General features: G+C 46.2%; 1 protein-coding gene across 24 annotated transcripts in view; it reads right to left on the minus strand.

Annotated features, from left to right (window-relative positions):
• Positions 1 to 14,782, minus strand: part of FGGY (FGGY carbohydrate kinase domain containing) — a 458,257-nt gene that overhangs the window by 431,289 nt on the left and 12,186 nt on the right. For 18 of the 24 annotated variants that reach the window (XR_002345479.1, XM_021097811.1, XM_021097810.1 and 15 more), the window contains exons 2-3: positions 11,388 to 11,545; positions 5,033 to 5,247 (exon numbers count right to left, since the gene is read on the minus strand). Coding sequence is in view for 21 of the 24 variants with exons in the window: in XM_021097801.1 (XP_020953460.1) it covers positions 5,033 to 5,239 (207 nt within the window). In the remaining 3 variants the exon portion in view is untranslated. Of the gene's footprint in view, positions 1 to 5,032; positions 5,248 to 10,568; positions 10,807 to 10,943; positions 11,031 to 11,387; positions 11,546 to 12,231; positions 12,366 to 14,782 lie in introns of all 24 variants that reach the window. The other 6 variants (XM_021097789.1, XM_021097796.1, XM_021097788.1 and 3 more) reach the window with 4 other exon arrangements.

Raw genomic sequence — 14,782 nt, forward strand, 5'->3', positions numbered from 1 at the left:
CATGACAGAAGGAGAATGTGGGTGGAAAGAAGAGCTGAGAGAAGTATCATGAGATGAGCAGGGCCTGGGGTCCACGTTAAGGATTCTGAGTTCCATGCAAATAGTAGTGCGGAGTTACAGAACAGTTGTCAGCCAAAGAATAACAAGATCAGATCAGCATTAAAATATATCTATCATTCCAGCTCCAAGAAGGAAGAAAAGGGCTTGGAGACGGGAAGGGCATATACAAGGTCCATTACACTCTAATGCTAATCTAGACAAAGGATGAAGGAGTGAGGTATTGGAGGGAATGCAGAGATCTGACCTAAGTTCAGGCTTATCTCCCACTTCCTGGACAACTTAGGGAAAGTCACTTAAATCTATGAATCTCAGGTTTTCTTTTCAAATATAACAGGGGAATAGCAACCCCCTACCTACCTTGTATGACAGTCAAATGGATAGGAACATAGAGGTTTTATGAAAGTAAGAATTTAACATGATTGCTCAATCCCATGTGGATGACTCGTTCTTCTGCTCCCTCTCCCTCCAACCATTACTCATATAGCTGGTACAACTTAAAAATGCTACTTCCTTGGCTTTGTGGGTATTGTCTTTTCCATGCAACTGAAGTCTTTCATCCTTAAGGATGGAAAATTGTAGCCCTCTTGCCTATACACCATGCTTAGCAAAGAGCATAACACATAGTAGGTGCTCAATAAATATTTTCAAACTAGGTGACATTTAACAAATAACATGCTGGCTGAATGGTACCTCCAGCTTATCATCTTCTTTCTGTGCATTAACTGAAACTATCCTTGCATTGTTGAGGGAATTGAGATTTGTGGCTCCAAAGAGGGGAAGACGCCCTGAAAATAAGGCATGACATAGAACTCTAGGACTTGAGTGTTTCCACAGAAATTTTTAGATGTGTGGGGACCAACTCAATAAAGACCTGGCAATTTTAGGGGCAGTGGTGAACAGAACAGAGAAGAGGATTTGGAATCACCTCACTAGAGTCTTTCTCTAAGACTCTTCAGCTTCAGAGCCTCAGTATCTTCAGGCGTCAAGTAGGAAGCATGGCCATCTAATAGGAAGTATGGCAGTCTGTCTCCCAGATTATGGCAACACTTGAACGAGATGAAGAATGTCAGAAGGTTTTTTGTTTGGTTGGTTTTAGCTCTAAGAAACCTTAATTCAACAATTTACTGAGCATCAGATTTGTGCCAGGCAACGTGTTAGATTCTGGGAATACAAGGATGATGCTCTCCAAGAGCTCAGCTCATGGGTTAAACAAGCCACCAATTAAAATGCAGTCTGGTAAGGACCACATAATGATGCAGGGGAAGACATGGGCTCTGGAGCAGCCCAAACACGGGCTCAAAGGAGGGTAGGGACTGTCAGAAGCCCTCAAGGAAGGCTCCCAGGAGGAAGGAATGCTTAAGCTGACCTTAAAAGGTACCCAGGAGCTGAGCAGGTAAAAAAGATGAGAGAAGAGCATTCCAGATAATGAAACAACAGACATTTCATCCATTCATGTTCTCAACCGACATGAATGGGGCATATTACAAGCGAGGAGCTCTAAGGTATGACCCCTGCTCAGGGGCACACATTTTCCACATGAGCAGACAGCCAGGTAAAAGCACCTGTAATTCACAAAAGTTCATGTAAGAATCAGGATAAGCTCAAGGTTCACCCTATAGTGGTAATTAAAGAAAAAAAAATTCATGTGGCTTCATATGATTTCCAAGAAGGGGGCATGTGGAGTGAGATGAGGCTGAAGAGAGGGGCCAGAGGTAGAGCATGACTAGGAGCAGTGGCAGGCTAACCGGACTCTGAGTGGCTACTAAACCTTTTCATAGCTCATTTCTTCTAGCTTTAAAACAGAGTGAATAGCAGTTCCTGCTGTGGCACAGTGGGTTAAAAAGCCAGTGTTGTCTTTGCAGTGGCTTAAGGATCTGGCATTGCTGCAGTTATAGCGTAGGTCACAGCTATGGCTCAGATTTGATCTCTGGCTTGGAACTTCCAAATGCCACAAGTGTGGACAATCAAAAAAAAACAAAACAAAACACAGAATGAATGATAATTACATCAAGGGGGTTGCTTTGTGGGAGTTCCCATTGCGGCTCAGTGGGTTAAGAACCGTGCTAGTATCCAGGAGAATGCAGGTTCACCCCTTGGATTTGCTTAGTGGGTTAAGGATCTGACATTGCCAAAAGCTGCAGCAGAGGTCACAGATGCGGCTCAGATCTGGTGTTGCTGTGGCTATGGTGTAGGCCTGTAGCTGCAGCTCCAATTCAACCCCTGGCCCAGGAACTTCCAGATGCCTCAGGTGCGGCCATAAAAAGAAAAAAAGGGTTGCTTTGTGGGTAAAATGAAGTGGAAGGTATAAATGTTCAGCATTGTACCTGGAACATAACTAGTGTCCAAGAAATATTAGCTGCCCTCGTCATCACCATCATCCTATTATTATTATGATTACTGTTCTTGTTTTTTATTAATTGACGAAGGGGGAAACCATCTCAGGCAGTGTGAACAATGTAGGGGAAAACAAAAGCAGTATAGCTGTTCTCAAGCTTTTGACTTCCTTAAGTCCTTGAGAAAGACAGGTCAGGATGTATTTTATGCCACTTTGTGTCCCAGGCCACTGCTTCTCAAATCTCACATAGAAAGAACCCTAAGCAGAAAGGGAGTCAGTGAAGACTCCTATGAGATGCTTCCTTGGCTGCTTCTGACTTTTCAGTATTTCATCTTAGAAATTCCTTCTCCTCCATAATCTACTCATTTCCATTGTTGTCATCATCCCCATAGGAATCACAGTGTTTACTCATTTCTAGGCACTGTTAGGACATTGTAGATGCATTAATCCTCACAACAACCCAATGCAGACAGGAATAAGCATCATACCCACTCTACAGATGAGGAAACTCAAGCAAGAAACCATAACTTGTCCAAGATGACCAGCAAATAAATCTTAGAATTAGGATATCAATCCAGGAGATCTGACTCCAGAATCTGTGCTCTTTGGTATGTTACCTTTTATAAAAATGCTTCCCGGGAGTTCCTGCTGGGGCTCAGTGGGTTGCAAACCAGACTAGTATCCATGAGGATGCAGGTTCAATCCCTGGCCTTGCTCAGTGGGATAAGGATCCACTGTGGCTGTGGCTCTGCTATGGCTTCAGTTCCGATTCGACCCTTAGCCTGGGAACTTCCATATGTCACAGGCGTGGCCCTAAAAAGCAAAACAAAACAAAACAAAAACCTTCCCTCCTTCAACCTCACACAGCAACAGGCAGTGAGTGATACCTCATGCTTACCCTATGACTTCTGCATGGCAGCTGCATGGCCATATGCCATGTGGGGGAACAGCCTAAGAACCAAAGCTTTATCCAGGTTTGCTAGAGAGACAGCGTCACTAAGAACAAATGCCCAGAGCACTCACGTGGCTAACGGGGCTCAAAAGATGCCAAAGTGGCTGCCACTGGGAGATGATTAAAAATCTAACATTAAACCAAGCTGTACTTAGAGCAGACCTGTTTTCAAGCAGCTTTTCATCAGGGGATTATATTTTCTTCTTGACTATTTCCTTAACGGCAAGAAAGGCTATATGTTGGAAGAACAAAGGAGACCCAAGGGCAAAGAGGAGAAGATTCTCACCAAGGTGGGGGCTGGCGTGGAGGGAAGGTGGAGGAAAATTAAACAGGCAGAAGAGAAGATGTGCCACCTTTTATTCCTACAGAATGCTCCAGTGCCACCCACCCCCACCTCCTCTCTCTGCCTTCTTCTCTGGGGGCACTAACAGCAGCCCAGAGCTCATAAAAATTTAAACAGACTGATCAATACAGACAGAATGGTGAATTGTCCATCTGCAAATTACCAAGCCCTTCATGAATATTTAAGGAACTAAACTAGGAACTGGGGAGAAGAGAGAACCCAGGACTTTATTCTTCCCTCTGGAAAAAAAAAAAAAAAAAAGACGACAGCATCTCTGTCATTTCTCATCACTGGGATATAAAACCAGTCAAGTGAAACTAAAGAGGAACGATTCTCATGCAGCATCACTCCTTTTCCCAAGTCAGCAAGCTGACGGCAAACCAAGGACACTTAAGACAAACATCTACCTGGCACAACTCAGAGACGCACTCCCAGACTTTCCTTCCTTTCTCAGAACCCACCGTGTTCCCAGGCCACCACGCCTTTGTATGTGCTGTTCCCTCCGAACAAAACGAGCCTCCCCTCACTTGTCCTCTTGCAAGGCAGGGCAGTCCAGGGACCCAGGGTGTGGAATTGGAGTCAGAATGACACCTTTCCCACTTAGCAACTGCATGAACTTGGGCAAGTTATCCCATCTTTCTGTGCCTCCGTTTCGTCCTCAATAAAGTGAGGGCAGTAATAGCACTAACTTTATTGGGTCACTGTGAGGATGCAGTGATGCCTGTTACCACGTTTTACACAGCACTGGGCACGCGTGAAGGCACAGCAGAAATTCGCTATGGGAGTTTGCGTTGTGGCTCAGCAGTTAACGAACCTGACTAGCATCCATGAGGACAAGGCTTTGATCCTTGGCCTCGATCAGCGGGTTAGGGATCCAGCGTTGCCATGAGCTGTGGTATAGGTCGCAGGCGCAGCTCAGATCCCACATTGCTGTGGCTCTGGCATAGGCTGGCAGCTACAGCTCCAATTCGACCCCTAGCCTGGGAACCTCCATATGCCGTGGGTGCAGCCCTAAAAAGACAAAAAAAAATTAGCTGTGGTGATCAATGACATCTTCACATTGGGTCACACCTGACCAAATCCTCTGTCCTGTCTGCTCTGAGCCCTGCAGAGCTGGCCCCTTCCTCAGCTCCAGCCATAGTCACTTAGTTCCTAGTACCTATCACGACATAGCTCAGCTGCCTATTGGTCTCTGCCATAGACTATGAGCTCCTGAAAGGCAAAGCCTGTGTCTAAAGTTATCCTGATGTCATCCTTGGCAACAGACAGACACACAGCATTCACTCAGCAGGTAGGACCAGGGAGCAAGTGTGAAAAGAGAATGCCAGCACTGTGGCCATACCTTTGTGACGACACAGCACGCAGCCCAGATGTCCTCGGAGGACTGCTCGTGGTGGTTGAATTGAGGCTCCCACTGGTTGACTGGCTGATCTGCAAAAGCCACGAGGGTGCCCCTCTGGTCCACCAGAGCTGCCCGGACACTGCCTGTCCCCACGTCCACACCTACATAGTAGCTCCCTGGTTCCCGGTCTCCACGGGGCACTGCCATCCTTCCACCTGTGGGAATCAAGGGCAAAGCCAGGTGAAGACCAAGTGGGTCCTCAAAGATGAACACGAGACACTTTGAAGGTAGAAATCAAAGAGATGCAGCTGACATGCTGGTGGCTACTGATTTCTTATTCATCCAACAAAGACTGAGTGCCATGGTGTGCTAAGAGGCTCTGAGCTAGGTGGTAGGTGAACAGAAAGATGTGGCTTCGGACATGGAGTTTCCGTTCCTGGAAGGGAGTCAGATGGTGAGCATTTGCAAACTGCATAATTATTTAAGCAAAGTCGTGATAGAGGGTTGCAGAACTGAGACTCTAGAGGCAATAGATATGCTTTATTCTCACAGAGTTTGAATCAAACCAACAACTGTGGCCATGGTACTAAAAACAAACCTCATCTACCCAGTCAACTATTCATTCAGAAAAACTACCTACTGAGCATTACTATGTGCCAGCAAGCACTGTAAAAAGTATAAACATCCCCTCTACTCCTCACTCTGACTCTACAAAGTCTTTTTTTTAATTCCAGTTTATTGAGCTATAATTGACACACAGCATGGAATACATCCGAGGTGTAGAGCATGAAGATTTGACTTACAAACATAAGAAATGATTATCACAGTAAGTATAGTGAACTTTTATATCTATTAGATATAAAAGTAAAGAAACAGAAATAAGAATTTTGTGTGATGAGAGCGCTTAGGATTAACTTGCTTAACAACTTTCATGTATAACATATGGCAGGGTTAAATATATTTACCATTTTGTACAACATTATACCCCTAGTACTTTTTTTTTTCTTTGTCTTTTATCTTTTTAGGGCCTCACCTGTGGCATATGGAGGTTCCCAGGCTAGAGGTCCAATCGGGACCAGCCTACGCTATAACCACAGCAATGCGGGATCCGAGCTGCTTCTGCACCCCACACTATAGCTCACAGCAATGCCGGATCCTTAACCCACTGAGTGAGGCCAGGGATCAAACCCGCATCCTCGTGGAAACTAGTTGGGTTCATTAACCACTGAGACACAATGGGACCTTCCCTAGAACTTCTTTATCTTGTAACTAGAAGTCTGTACCTTTAGAATACCTTCATCCAATTCCCCCTGGCCCCAGAGGTGAGTATATTTAAGTATCCATTTTACAGTGACAAAGATGAAACCCCAAGAGATACCTAACTTTTCTTAATGCCAGGTCCACAACCTTAAGAACAGGAAATACACATTATTACAATGATACACGTTATACTGATGGACAGACAGGTCTCTGAGAAGATAAGAGATTTAACCAGCACCACTCAAGAGCAGCCTGGACTCAGAGGGCACCACCCCGCCCCCCCATCTGTATGCTCCCAAGTCTCCCTCCTTCCCTTTCCTTCTCAACAGCCTTGAGTACAGGTTTGGAGAAGAGGCAGATAACCCGTGGTCGTGTCAGGAAGTGACTGAGAATTGGGAAGGAGCCTCAAGGGAGACAGGATCAGGAACGTGTCAGACAATCTGTTTTCTTTGCAGATCCCCTGTGAGTTACAAGGAGATCTCACCAGAGAACACTCAGGAATTCCGTGGCCTTCACTGCTGCCCTGAGTCCCTTTGGTCAGATTAGCCCCCATGATAGAGACATCTCACAGAGGCTTTCATTTTCCAGACTGGCCTTTTAAAGAATAAGAAAAAGCCCCCAAGACACCCAGGCAGGTGGGCATGCTACAAGTTCCTGGGTAGGTGGTTTCAGTGCCCAGCCAGAGTCTAATTGCCACCACAGCAGCACTTGGCGCTGTTCCATTCCAAAAGGCAATGTTTCCTGGGCAAAGTCACCCTAGGGGATCCTAAAACAAAGTCGGCCAGCAGATGTTCCATTACAGCTTCCTGGATGTCCACCCCAAAGTCAGCTTCACTAAGAGTGATGCCTTCTAGCTTAATCACAAGGGGTGCGTGTGTGTGTGTGTGTGTGTGTGTGCGTGCGTGCGTGCGTGCGCGCACGCCCCCCCCCCCCCCTTGGTTCACAGGCTGGTGGAGAGGCAGCTGTAGTAAGAACATGTGCTACACTCGTCTGAACTTCGGAGAAGAACCTCAGGCTCCAGCCTAAGGCTTTCTTTTCTTCTCACCCACAGGACCAGCAGCACCAGTTTTCAAACCACGCATCCCCTCATGCTTTCAACAGGGATACCCTTTCTTTAAGCCCTAACTCGAAGAAAATTGAAATAAAACAGATCAAAGCAGAACTGCTCTGTTTGAAGCAAAGGTCATCCCTGCCTGGCTCTCTACTCTCCTGCCCAGCAGTCGCTGGGCGGGGTCCTTCCTCAGGACTCGAGATGGCTGAGAACCACTGGCTGAGGCCCTGGGCCCAGCATCCCAGCCCACCAGGAGCTGTGCTCTGCCTGCAGTTCCAATCACGCCTCCCAGAGCCCCACCCATTCTCGCACCAAGCTCCAGACATTCCGAAGCCCCCACAGGTTCCCAGGGGCTCTGCACTGCTACAGCACTGTCACCACTTCACACTTGCTCTTCCCTTACTTCCTCTCTTGGGTGCCGGCCGACCATGGACTTAACTTTAAGATCCAGCTCAACCATCACCGGTTCAGGGAGACTTCTTCTTGCATCTTTACATCCCTGGGTGCCATGTGAATACTGTGTCCCTTGCTGTCTTTAAAAACTTAGCACTCTGGGAGTTCCCACTGTTGTGCAGTAGGTTAAGAACCTGACTTCAGGGGCTCAGGACACTGCAGAGGCCCAAGTTAGATCCCCGGCCAGCACACAGTGGATTAAAGGATCTGGCATTGCCATAGCTTCAGCAGAAGTCTCAACTGCAGCTTGGATTCAGTCCCTGGCCTGGGAACTTCCACATGCTGGGAGTGCAGCCATTAAAAAAAAAAAAAAAAAAAAAAAGACCACCTCTGATTTTTTGGTTTTGTCTCTGTGTCTGTCTCCCTTACTGGTCTGAACTTGGAAAAAAAAAAAAAAAAGGAACTGGCCAATTTCTGTATCCCCAGCTCCTACGGTGTCTGGTACATAATTGGTTTTCAATAGATTTTTGCTGAATGAACACCTAAATCAGTGACTTAACAGAAAACAAGGATGAACAGGTTCATGCTTTAACAGTTTGAATTCCTAAGTTTGTACTTATCTGCACTAGTGTTTCGCCTTGTTTCTAATTTCTGCACGCTTTACTCATCCAATTAACAAATATTTATTGGATGCTAACAATCACATTTTATTAATTCTAAGACACTCATTTTTTTCACTTAGCTTCTCTGAAATCAGTGAACCTTACAATCAATGGCATCTTACAATTAATTGGTAGCAGGTTTTCGTTGTAATATCGGAAATAATGAGGCCTTTTGCAATTAATGATGGATATTTGAAGAAATGTAGGACCAGTCACCCAGCTAAGAGCTGAGGATACAGTAAAGGACAAAACAGGACAGTGGCTTACATCTTCCTCGGTTTCTTTGCCTGCAGAGAGGCTAGCTGCTCTACTCCCCTACTGACCACACACAGGCTCTTGCTGTACTAGGATGCCCTCTCTTAGCTCCCCACAGTCTCCCTGGGAAGAGCCCAGGGTGCTGCCCCTCAACACTGATCCTGGCAAGCCAACATCTCTCATTCCTGGCTACAACTTTCCAAGATTATTCTAGACACTGCAAGGAGAACCGGGTGGCGGTGGGGGGGACATAGGGAATGAAGACTCTATACAAACATTCTGGCCCACACAGACCTGGCTGGCCATCATCCAGGCTTCTCTGGCCAGCTTCAGTGACAAGAGAGTCCCCCTGGGGGCTGACCCAGCCCCTCAGGCCTGGCTCCTTCAGTGTTGACTCTCTCGTGCCACCCACCACCCAGCCCACCTGATTTATTCCCAGTCAAACCCAAAGAGGCAGATTTCTACTCTGCAGCTGACCCAGGGCTTACTCCAGCTCTGGGTTGTGGACCCATCACTTGGCTAAACAGGAAAGAACCCACTCTTCAGAAGAACCCCACCCCCTCCCTGGATAGAAAGTAGAGCTTTGCCAGTAGACAGTTAACTCCACTGCTGCTGGACCACAGATGAATCCCTGGTGCCAGCACAGTTTCTGGCACAGAGCACGAACTCACCAAGTCTCTGGGACTCAGCGGATACCTTTATAACCTACCTTTAGGTAAATAATAAAAGGTACAAATTTGCTGTGTATCCAATGCTCCACTAACCACCTTGCTTACATTTCTAATCCACTTTTTATCCTGATACCAACCCTGGATGATAATTACCGTTACATCCCCATCTTACTGATGCAGAAAATGAGTTCTAGACGGGTAAAGCAACTCGCTCTAATGTCGTACAACTAGCGAGTCACAGAGGTGACAGCAATCTCATTCCCTCTGGTCCAGCATCCCTACCTGTCCTTAGAACGCTCTACTGCCTGTTACCCTCCATTTTATTAAACGCCTATTTGCCAAGGGCTCTGCTAGGTGTCCCTGCCTACTTTGGCTACAACTGGCTAACTCAGGACACCTGCCACCTGTAGAGACTGACCCACTCCTACCTAGGCTCCTACCTACTTCTCTCTGGCCCCCTACCCATTTCTAGACCATACGACCAAGACATCCATTGGGAAGAGAATCAGACCCAGGGGATCAGGGTGTTACATTCGCCCTGCACCGTTCACACACAGCTCCCAGTTCATGTTTCTGTAAGAAACAGATCCTAATTAAATAGTTCAGGTTCACCGTGTTTCCCATTACTATCGTTTTCAGCGATCGCTTTATGATTGTTTCCACACCTGGGCTCTGAAAGCAGGGAAGCAGAGAAGTTCAAACCCTCGGGCAGCTACCCTGAAACTTGACCCCGTGAGTTATAAAAACTCTGCCAGAGGATTTTCTGCAACTCAGATTCTTTGTCGATCCCTCTGTGCCCTTTGTTCCTGGGTCATGAGTCCTCGCTGCTGTGTCCTAGATGCCAAACTGTGTTCCAGTTCCTCTTGGCCTCAAAAAATAAAGTAACTGCAAAATGGAAAACATTATTCCTTTTTCTGTTTTTTTTTTAAAAAAAAGGATTAGGATCCTTGTGCATGTCTGGCGCTTTCATACATTTGTTCATCTCTTCTGACTGAAATTCAATCAAGCTGATAAACCTATCAGCATTTTATACCTCAGACGGATGGGGGAATTTACCCCAAGTGACACAAAGAGTAAACAAGAGCAGCACCTGGACTTGAACCCTGGCCTCTTAAGGCACGTTTAGGGCTCTTTCCACACACCAGCTTAAAAATGAAAACAGAATCCTTCAACCACTTCTTCAACAACAACAACAAAAGCAGCAACAATAGCATTTATTAAGCTATGCTCTGCCAGTCACCCACCTGATTCTGTAATTTTCACTTCGTCCTCGTGACAACCCTGTGAGGTAGGCACTATGAGCCCATTTTCCAGGTAAGGGGATTGAGGTTCTCCGCAATAAAGCTATTTAAGGCCACAGAGCACAAAATCAGAGAAGCTGGGGCTCCAGGCTAGGACAGTGGGGCTCCGGAGCCTGATTTATGAGTGGTGATGGTCAGAAGGTTGGTCCCAGCTCATTCATTTCAGGCGGAGATCAATTCTCTAAAAGGAAAAACAACTGATGGGGATCTGGGGAGGCAGGTCAGACCGAGAAAGAAGGACATGGACTGGGGAGGCCAAGAGAAAGAAAAGCTACAGAGAGAAATTCAAGCGGCCTGCACACATGTCCAGAGCCTTACCTAACTTCTCAGTCGACTGAAGGCTCCGAAGGGCAGGAACGGCCTCCCGGCCAAGTCCCCAGCACGGACTGGACTGGTTTTTAGCCCCTGTTCATGATCAAAAGACTGCTCTTGTGATAAATATTTACGTGGTTCATTAAATGATAGCCTGTCCAAATATTATTAGAAATGTGCCACAGGAAACCACAGGCTTCACGGCTGAGTCTTCAACAAATGTGCAAGCTGATCAGAGGAAGCGTGAGAAAAGGGAAGAGGGTCCCAGAGAGGCAGGTCTCTGCAAAACTATTCACGGGATCCTAAGGAGAGATCCTGCTGCAGAGACGGCGCTGAAAACCAATCTCCAGGGGCTGTTCTGCTATATTCTCCTCCTCTTTTCCTCGAAATGACCAAATAGCAATAACATTGTTTCCTAAGCCTATAACCCTCCCGAGTGAATGAGCTTACCTGCAGTCCTATTTCCGAAAGAGCCACTCCTCCAGGACTGTCGGGACAGCGTCTCGGGGATCTGGGAGGAAGCTCAATATCCTCTCTCTGCTTTGATCTCTGGCTTTGGCTGGGAACCCAGGTACACGCGTCCCACACAATTCATTTACTTAGTTATACTGCAGTCAGGGGGTTGGGAAGTTTGGGAAGAAAAAGATAAAAGCAATGAGTATGCTGGTCCACTTCAGTCTCCTTAACAACAAGAATTAAATACCACTTTAAACAACTCCCACATGTTGTAAGATGGAAAGAAAGTTTGGGAAGGGAAGGAAGGAGATAATCTGGCAATAACCTGGTTCTCCATTGGCTTTTCCAAAAAATACACATTGGAGGAAAAGTACAGGTACTTGACAGGTACTTCTCTTAAAGTTAAAGGCTGTCTCCTGAGGCTGCAGTCTCATAGTATTTGAACAATTAACCAAGATTACATAGCCAGAGTTGCCTGATGTATGGTAATGCTCGGTACACGGCAGCAATTATTAGGATTATTAATATGTGCCAACCCTCCCTTCCAATACCAAATCACCTGGGGACATCCTCAATTATTTAATAGGGTGCATTGTCTATACCTAGGTATTCTCACCATACCTAACAGCTCAAATTCCAGGAAACAAAGCAAATGGTAAATGTTTTCTCTGTGCCAAGATGCTAGGAATCAGAAGTTGAAAAATGCATAATTTCTGACTTTAAAGAGTTGACAATTTAACGTAAGAGTCTGAAATACATAATTTGATTTTAGAGGGCTCACAATTTAATGTAAGCAAAACCAAGTGGTGATCCTTCCAGTGATGCCATGTTTACGTACTTCAAGCTCAACCTCACGCTCATGGTGACATTGCATATGGCAGTAAAGCGGTCCCACCAGAATCCTAGCCATACTCTCAGGGCCAAGCATCTTATTCCAACTCCACCTTACTCCACTGAATACAGAGATGATAGCTGGTAAAAAAAAAAGGGGGGGGGCAGTAAGAGTTTATTATCCAACTACTGGACCAGAAACTGGTATTTTTTTCAGGATGTTTAAGATCTTTGTGCTTTGGACTGAGCCCATCTTTGTGCTTTGGACTGAGCCCATCTTTTGTGTGTCTTTTTTTGTCTTTTTAGGGCTGCACCCTCAGCATATGGAGGTTCCCAGGCTAGGGGTCTAATCAGAGCTGTAGCTGCCAGCCTACACCACAGCCACAGCAACACCAGATCTGAGCCGCGTCTGTGACCTACACAGCTCACGGCAATGCCAGATCCTTAACCCACTGAGTGAGGCCAGGGATTGAAGCGGCAACCTCATGGTTCCTGGTCGGATTCGTTTCTGCTATGCCACGATGGGAACTCCTGAACTGAGCCCATCTTTAAAGACAAATATGAGATGATTGGAGGAGAGGTATGGTTATGAAATCAGAAAGTAGAAAGGTTGTCTGTCCTTTTAAATTCAAAGTTGGAGTCCAACAAGCAGAAAAGAAAGGCAAAACTCCCCAAATCCTCATGCCAGCCTCACAATGTGGCAGCCACAAGGATCAAAACCAAGCTGGTCCTGGATGGTGGCCCAAACCCACCACTCTCCAAAAGCCAGGCAATGGCACGACAGCTGACACAAAGAAAACAAAAAACCCAACCATGTTGAGGCCAAATGCATGGTATAGATCCTAAGGAAATCATGGCTGGAAAATCTGACGCATCAAATGACATCCCCAAACTCCACAAACAAACAGCGCCTGGCAGCAGATTAAACTCTGCATCTCCCATGTCCTCTTCTAGAGAACCTCACTCACTCTCCCTTCTCCTCAGCCCTTGGGATCCAAGAAAGCAGCTCCTTGTTAAAATGCCTCCCAAGCGCTTTAGAATGCCCTACCAAGCTATTCTCTTTGCAGAGAAAGGGAGAGGGGAACCCACATTTATGACACGAATCCTTCTCCCCTGTACAGGGGAGGACACTGAAAATCCAGAGAGGAGCAACATCCAGTGCGTGATCACAAAGCCCGTAGCAGAGGGAGGCTATATTCCAATTGAGCTTTGTCTAAGCTGGAGCAGGACTCTTACCCACCCCTGAAATGACTTGGCGTCCCCCCCAAGTTGTTCTCATCCTGGATATACTCCAAACACAATTCCAGTGTGTTCTCTCCTATGAAAACTTCTCACTCAACCATGAGAAAGGCCTCCTCCATGTTCTGATTAATGAAGACCACCTAGGTCACTGTAAATGCTACTGTGAGAAACACTAGATATTAACTAAGGATGTCTGGTCTCCTACTTTCCTTCCACCTAGAGAGGCAGAGCCTGTGTAATGCAGCAGTAGGGGAATCACTGAGTTAGGAGGAAGGAGGGAAAGATCAATGCATAAAATAGTCAAATACCTTTTAACATAAAAAGGCTCTAGAAGTTTCCATCATGGCTCAGTGGAAATGAATCTAACTAGCATCCATGAGGATGCAGGTTTGATCCCCGGCCTCACTAAGTGAATTAAGGATCTGGGTGTTGCCTTAAGCTGTGGTGTAGGTCAAAGATGAGGCTTGGATCTGGCTTTGCTGTGGCTATGACGTAGGCCAGTGGCTATAGCTCCTATTCGACCCCTAGCCTGGATGCCATGGGTGTGTGTGCAGGGGATGTCTCTAAAACTCTCTGTCCCTGGCGACTTCTAGAAGCACTATCAGCAAGCCTCTCTTCTGGGTAAAGAAGTTCACTCCTTCCCAGAATAATCTTCCTCCTTGACTCTGAGCCCCACTTCCACAGGCACAGGTGTAGAGGGGAGAAGAAGGATGAAGTTTATCACAAACCCAGTTCACACTCTGAGTTCACTAAAAGTCAAAGCTTGAAACTCATGGCCTCTTAATTTCATGCTAGGACCCTGGAAGCAGAGAAATGGCAGAACAGGTGCAGAGAGAGCCAGGGCTGGTGTCCTGATTCTAAACACAAAGTTATAACAATTTAATGCCAACATGTCAGCTACAAAGCTATGGACTTAGCAGGGGAAAAGACAAGCAAACTTAGCGATGTATTATTAAGTGGACTCTTCTTTATAAGAATTCCTGACCTCTTTCAGAGTTGTGAGCAATTTAAATATATACGTATTTCTTCCCCGTCACTTGTGGGGTTTTTTGGCTTTTTTTTTCTTTTTTTTTTTTTTTCCTCTTTAGAGCCATATCCATGGCATATGGAGGTTCCCAGGCTAAGAGGTAGAATCATCGGAGCTACAGCTGCTGGCCTACACCATAGCTCACGGCAATGCTGGAACCCCCAACCCACTGAGCAAAGCCAGGTGTTGAACCCATATCCTCGTGAATCCTAGTCTGGTTCGTTAACCACTGAGCCACAAAGGGAACTTCCCCCTCTGTCACTTTCTTCTCCAACAGTCTGCTGTTGAT

This window comes from Sus scrofa, chromosome 6 (assembly GCF_000003025.6).
Source record: "Sus scrofa isolate TJ Tabasco breed Duroc chromosome 6, Sscrofa11.1, whole genome shotgun sequence".
Classification (NCBI taxonomy): Eukaryota; Metazoa; Chordata; class Mammalia; order Artiodactyla; family Suidae; genus Sus; species Sus scrofa.